The sequence below is a fragment of the Manis javanica genome, chromosome 9, assembly GCF_040802235.1.
Source record: "Manis javanica isolate MJ-LG chromosome 9, MJ_LKY, whole genome shotgun sequence".
Lineage (NCBI taxonomy): Eukaryota > Metazoa > Chordata > Mammalia > Pholidota > Manidae > Manis > Manis javanica.
This window is the reverse complement of record NC_133164.1, coordinates 698,708-720,058: the sequence shown is the minus strand read 5'-3', so window position 1 is coordinate 720,058 and position 21,351 is coordinate 698,708. Positions and strand designations below refer to the sequence as shown.

The window sequence follows — 21,351 nt, the reverse complement described above, 5'->3', positions numbered from 1 at the left end:
GGGGCATAGAGAGGAGGCAAGGCAGGGTCAGGGCCAGCCCCCCGGGGCAATCTCTCCCTGGGCTCGGGGCGGGGGCCCCCACGCATGCCAGGATCACTGAGGCCCTCCTTCACCTCCCATGTCTGGGACGAGGCGGAAACATTCCCCCAGTGTCCCGGGAGAGGCAGGATCCGTTGGAGGGGTCTCTCCTTGGCAGGGGATGTTGAAGTGGACCTAAGGACCAGTTCTTCCTCTGGCTTCACGCCAGAATCACCTGGGCACTGCTAACATGTGCCACGTCCAGCCACCCTGACACGGCTCTGCCGTCCTGCATCCAGGCCACAGCCCAGAGCGCTTGAGCCAGGGTCTCTGGGTGGGTGCGGGCCCAGGGCGTTTCTGCAGCTCCTCAGGCGGCAGGGGCTGGAGGAGGGTCCCTGCTGACCGTGGGCTGAGCATCGCCCTTCCCCACCACAGTCCCCGGCACCTTCAGCCCTCTAAGTGGTCATGGAAACGTGCTTTTGGAAAACAGTCATGCCAGACCAGACCTACCAGTGTGCCCCAGTGTCCCACCCAGCTTACGTTTTGTGTAACTTCCCTAGGCAAAGTTTCAAAGTTCCAGTGTGAAACTCCCCAAAACACCACTAGTGGGACAGAGTATTTCGCAAACAAGAGACCGTGTGAGGTTAGAAAATCAATGCCAGCTCGGGGGAAGCTTCCCAGAAACAGTGTGAAGGGAGTGGAGGCGAGGTCACGAGTCTGAGTGGCCCCTGGTGGCCCCGAGGTCCCTCCTCCCTGGCAGGAGACCTCATCACAGGGGCGGCTGGGGCGGGGCTCCCCGCAGAGCTGGGTGGTCTCTGTCCAGGGGTAAACTCAGGTCTTCGGTTCTGAGATCAAAAGTCATTTGGGGTCCACTGAGCTCTGGGGGAAGTCACCAGCCCACCCTCACTGTCAGGACTGGCGTCCCTCACTGTTGGCCACCGCCATCGGAGCCAGAGCGGGAGGGAGACTGAGGCAACGGCCCCCGTCCAGGGCAGCAAGACTGTGGGGCAGGAGAGAATGCGGCCTGACTGGCTCCGTGCGGCGGCCGGTGGCCGGGTCTCGTGGAGGGATCCCCCTGGGACTATGCATCCCGAGGGACCCCACCCCTGGTAGCCCCAACTCCACGGGGAAACCAGGCCGATGAAACCTCCTGTCTACACGGTGACTCGGGCTAAGCTTACACTGCGGGGCACACCATCTAAGCGGCAGCCCCCAGGGCAGAGGGGCCGGCGGCAAGCAGGAGAGAGACAGAGACAGAGAGAGATGTATATAAACAGAGATACAGACAGACACAGACAGAGAGATCGACAGAGAGAGACTGGGAGACAGACAGAGACAGAGATAGAAACGGAAGGACAGAGAGACAAAGACAGAGACAGACTCAGAGACAGATACACAGAAAGAGAGAGAGAGGAAGACAGAGATGGGGTAGGCGCGGCTCCTGCATCCCTGGCAGCGGCCGCTGGGTGTGAGGTCAGGCCTGGGGAGGGGGGTGTTGCCGTCTTTGCCACCCCACGGTGCTGAGCGTGATTCCAGGTCCAAAGGCACGCTGGCTCTCCCAGGACGCCCCGGGTCAGCTCCTCCACGAGGCGCTCAGCACCCAGGAAACCAGCAAGCCGTTCTGAGTGAGGGGTGGCCGGGCTCTGCTGGTCCCTGCTGCCCTTTGCAGAAGCTCTCTTCCCCGGCCCCCCACTGGCTGTGTCCCTCTGCCCTCGGGCCCTTGGACCCCCTGCCACGCTGACCTTCTTGCCGTGCTTGGGAGCCTGGCCTCCAGGGGGCCTGCAGTCCTCCCCAGTCCAGGGGCTGCTCTTGGGCTCCAGCCCCTCTCCCGAAGGGCGCCCCCGGGGCTGGCTTGTCTGAGGCAGGCCGCACTCCGTACCTCGTCTGCTGTCCTTTTCTCCACACTGAAACGTGGCTTACTCCTCCACCACCCCTCCCGGGGCCCCCCGCCACCCGGCATGTCAGCCCCAGGCCTCTGTCTTCTCCCTGCTGTGTCACCGGGCCGTGGCCGCGGCCCCTGAGCTGTCCCAGGGGCTGTGTGCACAGAACAGGGTCTGCTGACTTCACTCCCAGGAAGTCACCCCACTCTGTGTCCCTCAAGTCCCCGCCAATGCCCTTTGCCCTGGCTCTCATTTCTCTGCCTTTCTTCCCTGTCTTTGGCTTAAACAGCAGAACGCAGAGCTGAAGCATGCATGCAGAAAGCAGGATTTACCCAAGGAACGGCCACCTGACCCGCAGCTGAGGCTGGGGCTCGTTTAAGCGGCCGGACCGGCCAGCGCCAGGCGGACTTTGCCCTGTTTTCAGACTTCATCCGCCAGCGGCGGTCAGAGTGGCCAGCATGGCGCCCTGTGTCCGGCTGCTCTTCATCCTTCTCCTCTTCCTTGAGCCCCACAGGGCAGCGTCCTCAGGTAGGCAGCCCTGCTGACGGCCCCAGCGGGTGCAGGCTCCCACAAGGGCCCTGCGCAGCTGGCCTGGGACAGAGCTCCCGATCCCTTTACCCCTCCCAGTGGCTGGCAGGGCATGATGGTGTCCCCTGGGCTCCTTCCAGGGCGATGCCCACATGGGATTAGGCTGGTAGCTGGCAGCGTGGCTCAAGGTGCAGGGACAGGCTCTCTGTGGACGGGTCCCTGGCTGTGGGCCCCAGGGGTGGGCAGCAAGCAGCTTGGCTTTGTCCTCTGGGGGACCCACAAGTCCTATCCGGCTGTTGGGACATGCTGAGTCCCAGGCCTTGGACTGTGGCCCGTCTGCCACCTCGTCCTAGCTCCTCTGTGTGCTGCCCAGATGGGGCTGGCCCAGTGCTCCCCCAGCTCTGTCAACAGCAGCCCCCACCCACCCATCCGCCCCGCCACTCAACAGCAGTGGGCCCAAAACACACAGAAATAGCAGCTTCCAGAAGGTCAACTGATTTCAATTGATTGCATGCTGAAATGATAACATTTTGGATCTACTGGGTTAAGGTAGCATATTATTAAAGTTAACCTCACTGGTTTGATGTTTAAATCTGGAGCTGGGACTCTAAGATGCTTACACTCCTGGCCAGTGCTGCCCACAGCCGAGCCTCCAGCCGGCGGCCCTGCACATGGCAAATGGGTGATTTGGGAACTCGAGGCTGCCATCTCCCCGCCGGTTAATACCTTTAGGACAAAGTTTGAATCCTTAACGAGTAGAGCTGGTTAGAGTTTGGTTTGTCTGTAAGGGACCCACGGGTGGCATTACACCATTTACGTGTGCATGGCCTTACCTGGCAGGAAACCGTCCTGGCAGCTCCACCAGCATGGGTATCTGACCACATGCTGTGTATCAGACTCCCAGGAAAACCCTCTCAGTAGAAGTGGAAAGCAGATTACATACTGAAATGCTCTGCCCTTTGTAACAAACACGGCCCTCTGGGCTGGCGCAAAGTGGGAGACCACACAACCAGAAGCCTGAAACGAAAGGCGAGCTCACCCTGGCCACGCCCGAGGTCCCTGCCGGCTGGGGGCCCTGTCCTTCCAGGAGTAAACCTGAGTCAGCCTGCGGGACCCCTCCGGACCCCTGTCCACCCCCAGCAGGCACAGGAACAAGGCACAAGTCCCCTGCATGTTGGCACTGGATCCAGGAAGAAAGCCATTGCCCAGAGTCGGCCGCTGCTCTGGAGGCCTGGGTGATCCGGGCCCCGTTCCCTGGATGGACATGCCCCTCGCCGGCAAAGGCCGCCTCCATCCTGGCCTCGGAATGCCAACCCTACCACTCCAAAGACAGCGGGCCCCCACGAGTCCAAGAGAAACATCCCCAGACACACAAGGAGATGAGACAATGAGAGCCTGCAGGAAAAGCAGCCCCGGCTCCCGGCAGCCCCCACATGCAGGGCAAGGACACGGCTTGAGGGCCGGCATTCAGGAGGCAGGAGCCGAGATGTGCAAGGAAATGAGCCGCATCAAAATGCTCACACACATGCGGAAAGAACCAGACGCAGCCTCGGAAATGGGAAATCCATGAGCTCAGATCTTGGACCCATTAAATCAACAAAAAGGAGACAAGAAAGCTCTCCTTTACCACAGAAACAGATCAGTGAGCCTGGAGGGACGGCTCTCCTGCGATCGCAGTGGTAGTAACTGAGGAAATCTAAGGATGCCGGCCCGCCCTGTGAAAGGCTGCCCAGGACAGGAAGTCTCAGTCCCCAGCACCTTCCTCATGGGCAGGAATCTGAGGACACTACTTCTGCAGGGTTCCCCAAATTTCATGTTCACCCTGAACCCCAGAATGTGACCTTACTTGGAGATAGATAGTTGCAGATGGAGTTAGTCAAGAAGAGGTCATCGTGGTTAGGGCAGGCCCTGGACCTATGAGGCGCTCACCCCTCGGTCCTCCCAATGTGGCTGCATACTTATGTTCCAGAGCGGTGCTTACAGCCCCAGCCATCACACCTGTGTCCCAGGCAGCAGGATAGAGGGAGGGACAAAGAAACAGCCCAGGGCCACACCAGCTGTCTTTCAGGGAGTTTCCCAGGGGCTGGGGGCTGCCCCTTCTGTTTGCATCTTTTTAGCCAGCACAGAGCCACATGCCCCCCAAGCACCAGGACAGTCTTTATTCTGGGAAACCACATGCCCAGCTAGAAACCAGGGCTCTCATCCCACGGCAGAGGATCACCACTGGGGACAGCCCTCTGGAGCCTGCTGCCCACCCGCCCACGTCACACCTCTAGTTCAGGTCCGTGAACTCGGGGCTGCTCTCACCTCTCAGCACAGAGCCACCCTTGCCTCAGTCTGAAATGCTCCCCTTCCTAAGCCAGCTCCTACTCGCCCTTCACTGCTCTGTGCAAAAGCTGCCTCTCTGGGGATGCCTTGCTGACCTGCAGCCCGTGATGTGCCCGTGACGTTCCCAGGTGTCTGATGGAGTCTCTGCAGGCCCCTGACTTTTCACATGTCCATGCCCACTCAGCCGGTCATCTTGCTCTTTGCTCATATGGTCATTTGTCCAGCCGGTCCCTGTGTGGTCCCAACCCCAACGGCTGGGACTGGCCTGTGTGCTGTCTGGTTTTCTGCTGAATCCCTGGCCCCTGACATGTAGAAGGCTCGCTCCACCTGCCTTTCCAGCTTTGTGTCCCACCCAAGTCCCTGTTCCTTCCCACACACTCAAGTTTTAGCCAAATCAGCTCCTGACGCTTCCTCACATGACTCTGTGCTGGGCACCAAAGCTACCCTTGCAAGTCCACCCTCAGCCACGTGGCGCACATGGCCCGGAAGCACCTGCTTTGGGGGGCGTCATCTCCAAGACACCCGTGGCCATGGCACCACCTCCCCCAGAGCACAAATGGTGTCCCATGGACAGCTCTCTGCACAGCCCCTTGGGTTTCCGCCCCTGCGGTCTGGCTGTGTGCAGTGCCAGGGAGGGGTGTGGGCCACCATAGGTGAGGAGCCTGGGCTTCGTGTGACATGAACAGGGCTCACAGTGCCTTCGGGAGCCACAGGTTCCGTGCGCATGGTTTACGTAGGTCACTTGCTACAGTGCAGGCTGCCCTCGCTCACACCCTTCCCGCCCCATCACATGTTGCTCCCTCGCCATACTTTGCAATGCCAAAGGCTCTGCACAGATTTTACCCCTTTGCTCTAATTCTACTGAAGCTTTTAACCTGTGGTGCAGCCAGAGTGTCTGTGTCTGTCCAGGACGAGACCATGGATCGGACTTGGTTTCTGCAGCACTGAGAAACATGGTCTAAGTGGGAGAGGAGGCAAATGGCGTGTCAAGTGAATGCTGACCCCAGCCCAGCCATGGGTACTTTCAGGCCCAGTGTCGCTGTGTCCCGGTCCTCTCTATGCAATATTAGTCTCTGCCCGATTCACCAGGGTGAGCAGAAGTGAAGTGTGCCCACAACATGCAGAGGAGAGTGGGCCCTGCAGACGGGCCACGACCCTGTCTCAGGTGCCTGATCCACAGGGAAGGGACAGGGGGTGGTCAGGCCAGAGGCAGATGCTGGGTAGGAACCGCAGCACACGCCCTGAGCTCCAGAAGGTGCGTCTGGGGAGCCCCAGGTGGGCGGCCCCACATCCAGTGTTGTCTTGTTCTGCAGTATTTGTTCCGGCCTCAGATGCAAATGAAGTCCTGGTAAGATGGAAGCGTGCGGGTTCCTATCTTTTGGAAGAGCTCTTTGAGGGAAATTTGGAAAAAGAATGTTATGAAGAAATCTGTGTCTATGAAGAAGCAAGGGAAGTGTTTGAAAATGACGCAGACACTGTACGTATGTACCCACCGTGAACTCAGTGCCAATTACCTGAATTCCCAGGTGCAGAGGGCAGAATTTCTCAGAGACTTAGCTAAATTAACTAACCTGTTCACTTCCCCGTGGGGTTCACTTATCCCGATTTTACAGACAGGCAGAGACGTGACACAGCTTTGCCCACAGGGAATGGGGGACCAGGGCGCTGACTCTGCAGGTTGGATGAGCGCACTGCAGACTTGATTTGCTCACTGAAGCTTGTCATGACTGACAGAATTTAGTATTTTTAATAGATACTTAATTATTCAATATATAAGCACATTTCAAAACACAGAAATCCTCCCTCAGATGCCTACATGCTAAGAAAATCTCTCATAATCTATAATTTGAATTAAGCAGCAATCTATAATTTGGGTTAAAACATGTACTCTTAATACAGATAAGATCTTGCCACTCCTAATTACACATCATTATTAGAAGACAGTGAGTCAAACCTGAAACTGAATATCTGTGTGTAAATATGTCAGAACAGTAAAAGATCAAGTGAAGATTTCCCAGTTTTATGTATGAAAGTAGTATTTAAAGTTGATTCTTAGCAAAATGTCAACCTAAATATCTTAAAATCATAGCTTCTTAAATGCCTATCTGTAAGAAAACTCTGAAATAGACCATCTTTTAAAAAGCTAGGAGAAATGTGAACTTCCTGGTAAAGAGAAATTTGAGTTCTGAAATCTAGAGCTTGTGACACAACAAGTTGTTATGGCCCTAGTATGATTTGGGGAGATAACTTGTAATGTTAACTTCCAGGCTTTAGATCTGAGTACTTGTCCTAATTTTAGATGCCCCCCCAACCCCCACAAACAACAGCCCCACACCTGTTATCCTTCAGTCACTGTTTAACTGTGAGCTTTCAGCTGTGCCGGGCGCTCCGCAGGGCGAGGGGCGAGGCGCCCGGCTGCGTCCCTCCCGAGAAGGGCCGGCGGTGAACCCGCCGAGGGGGCGTGTTGCGTATTTACTAAATATGAGACGGATTACATGTAAAGAATTTCAGATTCTTTGGTTCAAACAGCATTTTCCCATTAAGTGGATAAAATCAACATTTTATTTTCTTCAGCCATCTACAGCACAGAACAGGAAAATGTCCCGTTTGTAATGCTTTTATGTTCTAATTTTACAGGATGGATTTTGGGAAAGGTATATGGGTAAGTGGTTTCCCGCATCCCCGCGAGGATCAGTTCCTCTCCTGCCTGAGACCAGTGAGTTCCAGGTTCCACCCCGCAGCCCCCACCCGAGGCAGCGCCTGGCGGGCCCCGAGGAGGGCGAACGAGCGTGGGGGCCCGCGGTCCGGCAGGGTCAGGGCGACGCCCCTGCGGGGCCCTGCTCAGCACAGAGGGCCCCGGCCTGCGCGGCCCCTTCCGAGGCTTGGGGAGGCCGGTGTCCTGCCGGAGGGGCGCCCCGACCACCGCGACCGGGACGGCAGCTCGGGGCGGGGCGGGGCAGGGCCACTCGGGCGGCCGCAGTGCCTACGACAGGCTCTGCCCTCCCGCAGGCGGCTCCCCGTGCGCCTCCCGGCCCTGCCTCAACAACGGGTCCTGCCAGGACAGCGTCCGCAGCTACACCTGCAGCTGCCCCTCGGGCTACGAGGGCCGGGACTGCGCGCTGGGTGAGCCCGCGGCGGGGGCGTCCACCCCAGCCTCCCCGCCCCACTCGGCCCCTGGCCCCGCCCCCGCGGCCCTGCCCTGGCTCCGCCCCCGCCCGGGCCCCGCCTCACCCTGGCCTCCCCACCAGTCCCCGACTCGGAGCTCCACCGCCCCCGGCTCCGCCCCACCCCGGCTCCGCCCCACTACGGCCCCGCCCCCACCGCGGCCTCCACACCAACCCCAAGGCTCCGCCCCCCACCCGCCCATGCTCCGCGCCCAGCCCGACCAGCCCCGCCCCCGAGGGGGCCGGACTGCTGCGGCGCCTCGGGCTTGGGCGCAAACGCGCACGAGGCGCTTCTGCGCGTCCCCGGCCGCTCTCCGCGCCGACACCCGTCCGAGGCTGGGGCGGTGTCCGTGGGCGCGGGAAGAAACGGTTTCCTGTCAGCAGTTACCAGGCAGAAGCGCACGCAATCCTCTCGACGCCTCTGGCCGCGCAGAGGCAGTTCCCCGGGGAAGAATGCGTTCCCACCCCTCCAGCGGCCGCCTCGAGCGGCGCACGCGGCATCCCGCAGGCAGTCCCAATTTAACTCGAGCCCGGGCGAGGTTCTGAGCCGCCGCCCGCCGCCCGCGGGCTCGCCAGCCGCGCAGGGCCGCCGGACGCACTCGCGGAGAACGGCCTCCTGGCGGGAAGAGCGCAACGGGGGAGGCCTGGGGCGGGGAGATCGCGGGACTGCCGAGGACTCTTCCCGGGTCAGCGTTCCTGGCGTTGCCTCTTCCCTTTGCAGCTAAGAACGAGTGCCACGCGTCCAGGACGGACGGGTGTCAGCATTTCTGCCGCCCGGGGAAGGAGTCCTACGCGTGCAGCTGTGCGCAGGGCTACAGGCTGGGCCCCGACCGCAAGGCCTGCGTCCCCCACGGTGAGCTCGGAGGCTCGGGAAGCAGGCGGCGGGCGGGCCTCCACCCCAGCTCGCCGGGTGGCCCGGGCGGCGGGGCTGGACCGCGAGCGGGCAGCCGGGTTCGCTCTGCCCGGCCTCTCCGCGCGCCTTCGGGGAGCCTGCGCCAGGCAGCGAGGGTGCTGACTCTCCTTCCCCTGCGCCTCCCGCGAAGAGAGGTGCGCGTGTGGAGCGCCCAGCCCCGAGGGCATCACCGCCCCGCTGGGGGGCCGGCGGCCTCTTCAGGCGTTCCCGTGGCAGGTAACGGACAGCTGTATACGTTTCATTTTGCGTCACAGTTTCCACCTTGTCTGTCATGCCCATCTTCGCCGCATAGACACGTAATGGCTGGTGATCTGGGCTAACCTCCCAGCGCTTCCTAACGCCGGCCACTCTGGCGTTTACTTCTGCATCAGCTGCAAATGCGCACAGCAGGCCTCCTGTCCGCAGGGCATGCACCCCAAGGCCCTGGCGGGGCCTGACCCTGTGGGTAGCGACCCCCTCGCCCCCCGAGGCTGTTGTTTCTCCTGCCCGTACACACCCAGGATGAGGTGCCATGAACCAGGCACAGGCTGAGATCAACAACGACAGGAAGCCCTGACAGTGGCCGTGATGGAAGTCACACGGGTGTGGGCGCCCCTCTCCCAGCCCGACTCAGCTGCAGCCGCCCTGCCCCGGGAGGAGGCAGAGGGCAGGCACGCGGGCGTGTGCGCAGAGCGAGCCTGCAGCGGGTTTATTTACGGCTTCTCAGGGCCTTCCTTGAAGAGCCCCCAAGCCGTTCCTAGCATCACTCGTCAGAACGTGTATGGCCCGCCGTGTGTGAGCCGCCCACTCGAGGATCCAGGGGGGCGGCTGGCGTGTTAGCCTGCAGAGGGGGCGAGCGGCGGGCTGCCGCGCCCGCCTGGGAGGAGAGGACTCGCTACAGCAGGCGCACGTGCCGAGGCACGGTGTGTTTACACTCTGCACTAGACCCGGTGACGAAGGTACCTAACTGAATTACTGTGTGGCCCTTAGAACACCTGAAGAGAGAGTGATTACCTGGCCTGGTGGGATACAGAGCCCACGATTATCTTCAGGACTTGTTTCTTAACATTCTAGACGAGGAGTTGGCACCAAGTTCCACCACATTTTACTCCACAAGTCCAGCAGATCTGTGCTGAAATGCCATCTGCCCTCAAAGGTGAAATAGTGACCTAATAGTTGTACTGAGTATCAGAGATAATGCACCCAACTTGTGTAGGTAGTTGATAAATGGCTTGTTAATAAATGGCTAATTATTAATAAACACTTAAGATTTCCAGAAATGAGGCTACATCAGATTTGACAAAGTCATACTTTGCTCAATGTCATCCCTTTTATTAGGCTACTGAAAATGGTAGTAACTGATATTTTCTGAGCCAGCACCTGTGCTATGAGGATGCGTACTTTATTTCATTTAATCGTCAAATAACTTCATATCTTATTTGTTTTATATCCCTCGTAATACTCTTTACTCTGAAATCTCCCTTGTCTGGTATTAAAATAAACACTTCAGTGTCCCACTGATTAGTGTTAGCATAGTATATTTTTTCCAATCTTCTACCTTTAAACTATTTGTATTTTTATATTTAAAGTGTGTATTTTTTATTAACGTATCATTGATATACACTTTTATGAAGCTTTCACAAGAAAAACAATGTTATTACATTCACCCATATTATCGAGTCCCCCCCCATACCCCATTGCAGGCACTGTCCATCAGTGTAGTGAGATGCTGCAGAGTCCCTCTTCTCTGAACTACACTGTCTTCCCCGTGACCCCACACACACCATGTGCACCAATCACGATACCCTACAATCCCCTTCTCCCTCCCTCCCCACCCGCCTTCACCCACCCCTCCCCTTTGGTAACCACTAGTCCCTTCTTGGGTTCTGTGATTCTGCTGCTGTTTTGTTCCTTCAGTCTTGCTTCGTTGTTATACTCAACAAATGAGGGAAATCATTTGGTATTTGTCTTTCTCTGCCTTATTTCACTGAGCATAATACCCTCTAGCTCCATACATGTTGTTGCAAACGGTAGATTTGTTTCTTATGGCTGAATAGTATTCCATTGTGTATATGTACCACCTCTTCTTTATCCATTCATCTACCGATGGACACTTAGGTTGCTTCCATATCTTGGCTTTTGTAAATAGTGCTGCGATAAACATAGGGGTGCATCCGTCTTTTTGAATCTGAGAAGTTGTTTTCTTTGGGTAAATTCCTAGGAGTGGAGTTCCCAGGTCAAATGGTATTTCTGTACAGAGGTTTTTTGAGGAACCTCCATATTGCTTTCCACATGATTGAACTAGCTTACATTGCCACCAGCAGTGTAGGAGGGTTCCCCTTTCTCTGCATCCTCACCAGCATTTGTTGTTCTTAGTTTTTTCTATGTTGGCCATCCTGACTGGTGTGAGGTGATACCTCATTGTGGTTTTAATTTGCATTTCCCTGATAATTAGGAATATGTGGAGCATCTTTTCATGTGCCTGTAGGCCATCTCAATTTCTTCTTTGGAGAAGTGTCTGTTCATATCCACTGCCCATTTTTTAATAAGCTTATTTGCTTTTTGGGTGTTGAGGTGTGTGAATGTATGTATTTTGGATGTTAACCCCTTGTTGGATATGTCATTTACAAATATATACTCCCATACTGTAGGATGCTTTTTTGTTCTGCTGATGGTGTCCTTTGCTGTACAGAGCTTTTTAGCATGATGTAGTCCCATTTGTTCATTTTTTATTTTGTTTCCCCTGCCCAAGGAGATGCATTCAGGAAAAAGTTGCTCATGTTTATATTCAAGAGATTTTTGCCTATGTTTTCTTCTTTGAGTTTTATGGTTTCATGACTTAAATTCAGGTCTTTGATCCATTTTCAGTTTACTTTTGTGTATGGGTTTAAACAATAATCCAGTTTCATTCTCTTGCATGTAGCTGTCCAGTTTTGCCAACACCAGTTGCTGAAGAGGCTGTCATTTCCCCATTGTATGTCCATGGCTTCTTTATCATATATGAATTGACCATATATGCTTGGGTTTATATCTGGGCTCTCTAGTCTGTTCCATTGGTCTGTGGGTCTGTTCTTGTGCCAGTACCAAATTGCCTTGATTACTGTGGCTTTGTAGTAGAGCTTGAAGTCGGGGAGCGTAATCCCCCTTGCCTTATTCTTCCTTCTCAGGATTGCTTTGGCTATTCGGGGTCTTTGGTGGTTCCATATGAATTTTAGAACTATTTGCTCTAGTTCATTGAAGAATGCTGTTGGTATTTTGATAGGGATTGCATTGAATCTGTAGATTGCTTTAGGCAGGATGGCCATTTTGACAATATTAATTCTTCCTATCCATGAGCATGGGATGTTTAAATTATGTATTTTATGGGCAGCATATTAGCTTTCTGTTTTATCCAAGATGAAAAATCCCTATCTTTTAACTGGGGTATTAAACCGTTTACATTTATTAAGTTTCTTCCTGTATAACTTAGCTATCTCCTTTCTATTTTTCTCATCTGTTCTTTTCCACTTCTTTTTCTGCCTTCTTTGGATTATGTATTTTTTATGATTTCATTTGGCCTCTTTGTTGGCTTCTTAGCTGTAACTGTTTTGGAGTACAGGGCACATGACTGGCTGATTGCCTCCTGCTCTGCGGCTGACACCACACGGCCTTGCTGGCTGGTGGTGCAGCCCATGTTCTTTGGCATTGGCTACACTCATCCTCACCCTGCAGACTGCCACCAGCACTCACTGTCTGTTTTATTTCTTAAAGGTGAAACTAACAAATTCCGAAGGAAAAGACTTCTGCGGTGGTGTTATAATACAGAAAAATTTTGTACTGACAACAGCAAAATGTTCACTATTACACAGAAATATCAGTGTGAAAACAAGTAAGTATTTGATCATTAAAAAATTTTTTTTAATTTTTAATTTTGATAATCGTTAATGTACAATTACTTGAACAACATTATGGTTAGTAGACTCCCCCTATTATCAAGTCGCCCCCACAAACCCCATTACAGTCACTGTCCATCAGCGTAGTAAGATGCTGTAGAATCATTACTTGTCTTCTCTTTATGTACTGCCTTTTCCATGTCCCTCCCTACATTATGTGTGTGAATCGTAATGCCCCTTATTCCCCTTATCCCTCCCTTCCCACCCATCCTCCCCAGTCCCTTTCCCTTTGGTAACTGTTAGTCCATTCTTGGGTTCTGTGGTTCTGCTGCTGTTTTGTTCCTTCAGTTTTTTCTTTGTTCTTATACTCCACAGATGAGTGAAGTCATTTGGTACTTGTCTTTCTCCACCTGGCTTATTTCACTGAGCATAATACCCTCCAGCTCCATCCATGTTGTTGCAAATGGTAGGATTTGTTTTCTTCTTTTGGGTGAATAATATTCCATTGTGTATAAGTACCACATCTTCTTTATCCATTCATCTACTGATGGACACTTAGGTTGCTTCCATTTCATGGCTATTGTAAATAGTGCTGCGATAAACATAGAGGTGCAAAGTATTTTTCAAACTGGGCTGCTGCATTCTTAGGGTAAATTCCTAGGAGTGGAATTCCTGGGTCAAATGGTATTTCTATTTTGAGTTTTTTGAGGAACCTTCATATTGCTTTCCACAATGGCTGAACTAGTTTACATTCCCACCAACAGTGTAGGAGGGTTCCCCTTTTTCTGCATCCTCGCCTTTGTCTTTTGGATGTTGGCCACCCTAACTGGTGTGAGGTGGTATCTCATTGTGGTTTTAATTTGCATTCCTCTGATGATTAGCGATGTGGAGCATCTTTTCATGTGCCTGTTGACTATCTGAATTTCTTCTTTGGAAAAGTGTTCAGCTCCTTTGCCCATTTTTTAATTGGCTTATATGCTTTTTGTTTGTTGAGGTGCATGAGCTCTTTATATAATTTGGATGTCAACCCCTTATTGGATCTGTCATTTATGAATATATTCTCCCATACTGTAGGATGTCTTTTTGTTCTACTGATGGTGTCCTTTGCTGTACAGAAGCGTTTTAGTTTGATATAGTCCCAGTTGTTCATTTTTGCTTTTGTTTCCCTTGCCCGGGGAGATATGTTCATGAAGAAGTTGCTCATGTTTATGTCCAAGAGATTTTTGCCTATATTTTTTTCTAAGAGTTTTATGGTTTCATGCCTTACATTGAGGTCTTTGATCCATTTTGAGTTTACTTTTGTGTATGGGGTTAGACAATAATCCAGTTTCATTCTCTTACATGTAGCTGTGCAGTTTTGCCAACACCAGTTGCTGAGGAGGCTGTCATTTCCCCATTGTATATCCATGGCTCCTATATCATATATTAATTGACCATATATGCTTGGGTTTATATCAGGGCTCTCCAGTCTGTCCCATTGGTCTATGGGTCTGTTCTTGTTCCAGAACCAAATTGTCTTAATTACTGTGGCTTTGTAGTAGAGCTTGAAGTCAGGGAGTGTAATTCCCCTGCTTTATTCTTCCTTCTCAGGATTGCTTTGGCTATTTGGGGTCTTTTGTCATTCCGTATGAATTTTAGAACTGTTTGCTCTAGTTCATTGAAGAATGCTGTCAGCATTTTGATAGGGATTGCATTGAATCTGTAGATTGCTTTAGGCAGGATGGCCATTTTGACAATATTAATTTTTCCTAGCCAAGAGCATGGGATGAATTTCCATTTATTAGTGTCCTCTTTAATTTCTCTTAAGAGTGTCTTGTAGTTTTCAAGGTATAGGTCTTTCGTTTCCTTGGTTAGGTTTATTCCTAGGTAGTTCATTCTTTTTGATGCAATTGTGAAGGGAATTGTTTTCCTGATTTATCTTTCTGCTCATTCATTGTTATTGTATAGGAAAGCTACAGATTTCTGTGTATTAATTTTGTATCGTGCAACTTTGCTGAATTCAGATATTAGATCTAGTAGTTTTGGAGTGGATTCTTTAGGGTTTTTTATGTACAGTATCATGTCATCTGCAAACAGGGACAGTTTGACTTCTTCCTGCCAATCTGGATGCCTTTTATTTTTTTGTGTTGTCTGATTGCCATGGCTAGGACCTCCAGAACTATGTTGAATAAAAGTGGGGAGAGTGGGCATCCCTGTCTTGTTCCTGATCTTAAAGGAAAAGCTTTCAGCTTCTCGCTGTTAAGTATAATGTGGCTGTGGGTTTGTCATATATGGCCTTTATTATGTTGAGGTACTTGCTGTCTATACCCATTTTGTTGAGTTTTCATCATGAATGGGTGTTGAATTTTGTTGAATGCTTTTTCAGCATCTATGGAGATGATCATGTGGTTTCTGTCCTTTTTGTTGATGTGGTGGATGATGTTGAAGGATTTTTGGATGTTGTACTGTCTTTGCATCTGTGGGCTGAATCCCACTTGATCATGATGGATGATCTTTTTGATGTATTTTTGAATTCAGTTTGCTAATATTTTGTTGAGTATTTTTGCATCTATGTTCATCAGGGATATTGGTCTGTAATTTTCTTTTTTTGTGGTGTCTTTGCCTGGTTTTGGTATTAGAGTGATGCCGGCCTCATAGAATGAGTTTGGAAGTATTCCCTCCTCTTCTACTTTTTGGAAAACTTTCAGGAGGATGGGTTTTAGGTCTTCAGTAAATGTTTGATAAAATTCAGCAGTGAAACCATCTGGTCCAGGGGTTTTGTTCTTAGGTAGTTTTTTTTATTACCAATTCAATTTCTTTGCTGTCAGTTGGTCTGTTCAGATTTTCTGTTTTACCTGGGTCAGCCTCGGAAGGTTGTATTTTTCTAGAAAGTTGTCCATTTCTTCTAGGTTATACAGTTTGTTACCAATATAATTTTTCATAGTATTCTCTCATAATTCTTTGTATTTCTGTGTTGTCCATAGTGATTTTTTGTTTCTCATTTCTGATTCTGTTTATGTGTGTAGACTCTTTTTTTCTTGATAAGTCTGGCTAGGGGTTGATCTATTTTGTTTATTTTCTTGAAGAACCAGCTCCTGCTTTCATCTATTCTATTGTTTTATTCTTTTCAATTTTATTTATTTATGCTTTAATCTTTATTATGTCCCTCCTTCTACTGACTTTGGGCCTCATTTGTTCTTCCTTTTCTAGTTTCATTAATTGTGAGTTTAGACTATTCATATGGGATTGTTCCTCCTTTCTGAGGTAGGCCTGTATTGCAATGTATTTCCCTCTTAGCACAGCCTTGGCTGCGTCCCACAGATTTTGCAGTGTTGAATTATTGTTGTCATTTGTCTCCATGTATTGCTTGATGTCTGTTTTTATTTGGTCATTGATCCATTGGTTATTTAGGAGCATGTTATTAAGCCTCCATGTGTTCATGGGCTTTTTTGTTTACTTTGTGTAATTTATTTCTAGTTTCATACCTTTGTGATCTGAGAAGCCGGTTGGTACAATTTCAATCTTTTTGAATTTACTGAGGCTCTTTTTGTGGTCTAGTATATGATCTATTCTTGAAAATGTTCCATGTGCACGTGAGAAGAATGTGTATCCTGTTGCTTTTGGATAGAGTGTTCTGTAGATGTCTATTAGGTCCATCTGTTCTAATACGTTGTTCAGTGCTTGTTGTCTTTTTACTTATTTTCTGTCTGGTTGATCTGTCCTTTGGAGTGAGTGGTGTGTTGAAGTCTCCTAAAATGAATGCATTGCATTCTATTTCCCCCTTTAATTCTGTTAGTATTTGTTTTACATATATGTAGCTGCACCTGTATTGGGCGCATAGATATTTAATGGTTATATCCTCTTGTTGGACTGAGCCCTTTATCATTATGTAATGTCCTTCTTTGTCTCTTGTGACTTTCTTTGTTTTGAAGTCTATTTTGTCTGATACAAGTACTGCAACTCCTGCTTTTTTCTCCCTGTTAGTTGCATGAAATATCTTTTTCCATCCCTTCACTTTCAGTCTGTGTATGTCTTTGGGTTTGAAGTGAGTCTCTTGTAGGCAGCATATAGACGGGTCTTGATTTTTAATCCATTCAGTGACTCTATGTCTTTTGATTGGTACATTCAGACCATTTACATTTAGGGTGGTTATCGACAGGTGTGTACTTATTGCCATTGCAGGCTTTAGATTCGTGGTTACCAAAGGTTCAAGGGTAATTCCCTTACTGTCAGTCTAATTTAACTCACTTTGTGTGCTATTACAAACACAACCTAAAGGTTCTTTTTTTCCCCTTCCTTTTTCTTCCTCTTCCATTCTTTGTATGTTATGAATCATATTCTGTGCTCTTTGTCTATCCCTTGGGTGACATCTATTTAGCCTTAGGAATACTTCTGTTTATAGGAGTCCCTCCAAAATGTACTATAGAGGTGGTTTGTGGGAGGTAAATTCTCTCAACTTTCATTGTCTGGGAATTGTTTAATCCCTCCTTCATATTTAAATGATAGTCGCGCTGGATACAGTATCCTTGGTTCAAGGCCCTTCTGTTTCATTGCATTAAATATATCATGCCATTCTCTTCTGGCCTGTAAGGTTTCTGTTGAGAAGTCTGATGATAGCCTGATGGGTTTTCCTTTGTAGGTGATCTTTTTCTCTCTCTCTCTAGCTGCTTTTAAAAGTCTGTCTTTATCCTTGATCTTTGACATTTTAATTACTATATGTTTTCGTGTTGTCTTCCTTGGGTCCCTTGTGTTGGGAGATCTGTGCACCTCCATGGCCTGAGAGACTATCTCCTTCCCTAGATTGGGAAAGTTTTCAGCAATTACCTCTTCAAAGACACTTTCTATCCCTTTTTCTCTCTCTTCTTCTTCTGGTACCCGTATAATGCAAATATTGTTCCTTTTGGATTGGTCACATAGTCCTCTCAATATTCTTTCATTCCTAGAGATCCTTTTTTCTCTCTGTGCCTCAGCTTCCTTGTACTTCTCTTCTCTAGTTTCTATTCCATTTACCGTCTCTTCTACTACATCTAATCTGCCTTTAAATCCCTCCATTGTATGTTTCATTTCGGGTATGGAATTTCTTAATGATTGAATCTCTGACTTAAATTCGTTCCTGAGTTCTTGAATATTTTTCTGTACCTCCATAAGCATGTTTATAATTTTTATTTTGAACTCTCTTTAAGGAAGATTGCGAGTTCAGTTTCATTTGGCCCTGTTTCTGGGGTTTGTGAGATTTTTGTGTGAACCATGTTCTTTTGACATTTCATATTTCTGTGAGGTGCCTACTAGTGCCCAGAAGCTCCAGTCTCTGGAGCTGCTCAGCCCCTAGAGTGAGGTTGAGGGTTGGGGAGCAGAGCTGGTGCCTGGGGGGAGGAGAGATCTGTTTCCTGGTTCCCGGCTACACTGCCTGTGTCCGGTGTCAGAGCCCATGGGCTGAGCACCCAGGTGTGAGCCTCTGTGCTTTGTGTCGCTAACTGTTGTGGGCGGGGCCTCCCTCCTGCTGGCCTGACATCAGCACAGTGACTGCAGGTTTGTGAACCAGTGCTGGCAGGCTGCATGTCACAGTGAGGGCCTCGGAGCTGAGATGGAGCGCCTGAAGCTCCCCCAAGTTCCCAACCTGCTGGGCAGCGCGCCCCGGACAACCTCATCCAGCCCCCCCCCCCCCTGCAGCAAGCTCTGTGCAAACCCCGCCCCTTCAGCTCTTCCCTGGCTGCTGGGGAGCCTCTCGGACCGCCCACCCCTCCCTTGTCCCAGAGCAGCCAGGTGGGGATCCCGTCCTCCACAAACGGCCAGAATCTGTCTCTCAAGCACCCCGCCTGTCCCAGTTCCCCAATGTCCAGAGAACCACACAGTGTAGGTTTCTGCTCCCAAAGCAGAGCCCCAGGGCCGGGTGTTCAGCAGTCCGGGGGCCCCCACCCCTCCCCGCCCCGTTTCTCTTCCTCCCACCAGTCAGCTGGGGTGGGGGAGGGGCCTGGGTCCCGCCAGATCGAGGCTTTGGTGCGTCACCCTGTTCCATGAGGTCGGCCCTGTTCCTGAGGTCTGTACAGGCTGGTGCAGCCTTCTTTCCTGTTGCTGTTTTAGGGTTAGTTGTATTAATTAACTACATTTTCATAGTACTTGTGGTTTGGGGAGGAGTTCTCCATCTCACCTCTCACGCCTGTTTCATATTCCTATCTGATCATTTTTATAGGTCACAATAGAAATAAAAACTATCTTATATAGAAATGAAATGAAAATTTAGAACTATAATTTTTGTTTCTAACACAACAGAGAATTGAATTTAGCTTCCCTCCTACTGAGATTTTATAAAGTCAGAGAGCACATGCGAGCTACCACAGAACGTCTGGGTGCAGCCAGCAGGCAAATGCTAGGATTTGGTCTAAAGGGAATCACAGCCGGTAAAAATGTGACCTAATCTGACACAGAAGAGAGCAGCTGTGGCGAGGAGACAACAGTCCTGAAAGTCAGAGGCCCCGGGTTCAGTTACTGCTGGGCCCCAGCCTGACACCCGCCGCCTGTGCCCCGTTCCTCGTCTGCACGCCAGGTGGGCATTTCTGTCACACAGGGAGGCCCCAAAGGTTCAAGTGCCCATGGAGTTCCCTGTAAGGATTCCGAGAACCCCGAACACACGTTACTTCTCCTCCTTAGTAATTCTCAGTCAACAAAAGGTTGGCCTGGAAAACTCCTGCAGAGCCACATCTGATTAGCTTGGAGGAGTCGCTTCTAATTTCTTCCTGCTTTTTTGACCATTTCGCCAAACCTCATCATACTCTCCCCCAGAAAGTTAGCTCATTCTGATTTTTTTAAAGCGTGAGGCAAGGCCCTGGGATGGAATGGAGGCTCACCGCCCGATGTCCTTCAGAGGCAGGGGCAGGGGACCAGTGCTGCTGGTACGAGGAGCCGGGTCCCTGGGGAGCTGGGACCCGTGTGGCTGCAGCTGCAAAGCACCCCCGGAACTATGGCTGCTCATCATTTCAGGCTCCCGCAGAGCAAGCGCGGACCCCCTGGCCATCGGGGTGAAGGGTGTCCACGTGCACATGAGGTACGAAGAGGAGACGGGCGACAATGACATCTCGCTGCTGGAGCTGGGGCGGCCCATCCAGTGCCCAGACGCCGGGCTCCCCATCTGTGTGCCTGAGAAGGACTTTGCAGAGCACGTGCTCATCCCAGGGACAGGCGGCCTCCTCAGCGGCTGGACACTCCACGGCCCCGAGCTGGGCGACGTGACCACGCAGCTGCTGGTAACACTCATGGACAGCGAGGAGTGTGGCCGAGCCCTCAATGCGACGGTCACAACAAGGATGTACTGCGACAGGGGTGTGGCAGGGGGCAGCCTGCAGTGGGCAGGGGGCAGCACAGTCGCCAGAGAGCACGCGGGCACCTGGTTCCTGACAGGCATCCTGGGCGCGGTGCCCAGGGAGGAGCACGCAGGGGCCTTCCTTCTCACCAAGGTTGCAAGATACTCCCTCTGGTTTAGACAAGTCATGAGTAATCGAGCCCAGCCGGCAGAATAAACACATGGAGGAATTCCAAGTTAGCTGCCACCACAGGCAGGAACTGAGATTTCACAGCCAACACGGGACAGCGTCAGAGCACCGCACGGGCCCTGGCAACACCATGCTGCCAGGGACCACCGCGGCACCCCCGCAGTGCCCGCGCGGCTCTCCTTGGGATCTCTTACCTGAGCTGATGCCTCAAGAGAAGGGAGAGACAGTCAGTAATAAACATGCATTGTTGTCACAAGACAGCCCCATTCCTAAAACTGCCCCCTTTTCTAGCCTAACACTTTCTGTTACTAATCTGTCAATGACCGTGGCTGACATCAAACACAAGGAACCAAGTGTCTCTGGGACGGGAACCCCTGAGAATTGCCAGTGACAGACAGCGTGACGTCAGTCACACTGGTCGACCCCAGGATGAGGGAAAGAGCTGCTCGGGTTGCAGGACACATCCAGAACAGGGCCGGCCAGTGCCCTACAGAGAGCTTGAGGGAAAGGGCTGGGAAGCTCAGGAGGTTGGGAGAAGACAGGAAACGTGGGCGTTATGCGGGGCTGTGCGCCAGGGATGCACTTCCAACGTGGGAAGCCTCTGGGCAGGTTGCAGGGAGCCCTGGGTTGGCGTGCTGAGTCTCTCAGTCTCACAGGGCCAGGCAGGCATGGCAGGCTAATAGCAGCACCTACCCAAGAGCCCACTAGGCAGCCAGAGCGGGGCTGAAGCCCGGGGCGAGCATGCTGCACCCTGAGGGCTCTGCAGCTGGACACCTGCACGGCGTCCCTGGGCCAGAATTCCATGTGAGGTCTGCACCTGTGCCGGAATGGAATGTGAGAGCCAGTGGCCAGAGGCATTTCTGTTCGTCTCCTCTAAGTCTTGCTGAAGTTGGGGAAGTACACCTGCTCCTCGACTAAGTGCAAGGAGGGCCCCGCCCAGGGCTCTGAGTAGAAGGAACGCTTCGCAGGGGCCACCTTGGCCCAGCGGACACGGGGGAGGGCAGTTCTAATTTTGACTATGAGGTCACATTCTCAGGCTGTACCCACGTGGCCTGGCTGGCCTGCGGAGCCTTGCTACACACGACGTGGATGAGAAGAGAGGATCTTTTTTAAGGGATTAAAAATAAGTGGACTTTAATCTTCTTCTTAATGAAAAACGGAGTTTAAACAATTCAGATTTTTAAGTCTTACAATTCTTCAACA

The 21,351-nt window shown here is 51.4% G+C and overlaps 1 protein-coding gene across 7 annotated transcripts; it reads left to right on the top strand.

Moving 5' to 3' along the window:
* The first annotated feature begins 18 nt into the window (after window positions 1–18).
* Window positions 19–20,404, top strand: PROZ (protein Z, vitamin K dependent plasma glycoprotein). 7 transcript variants are annotated; one of them, XM_073212315.1, is made up of 10 exons: window positions 19–2,426; window positions 6,068–6,102; window positions 7,392–7,416; window positions 7,764–7,877; window positions 8,640–8,771; window positions 8,962–9,047; window positions 9,885–9,966; window positions 12,561–12,678; window positions 19,087–19,205; window positions 19,640–20,404. In XM_073212315.1, the coding sequence occupies exons 1-10, from the start codon at window positions 2,357–2,359 to the stop codon at window positions 20,173–20,175; spliced, it is 1,317 nt and encodes a 438-aa protein (XP_073068416.1). In that variant the 5' UTR covers window positions 19–2,356; the 3' UTR covers window positions 20,176–20,404. The 7 variants fall into 7 exon arrangements, with proteins under 7 accessions (XP_073068416.1, XP_073068415.1, XP_073068419.1 ...); XM_073212314.1 differs by having other exon boundaries at window positions 6,068–6,231; XM_073212318.1 differs by lacking the exons at window positions 19,087–19,205; window positions 19,640–20,404 and adding an exon at window positions 18,191–18,839 and having other exon boundaries at window positions 6,068–6,231.
* Window positions 20,405–21,351: the final 947 nt, after the last annotated feature.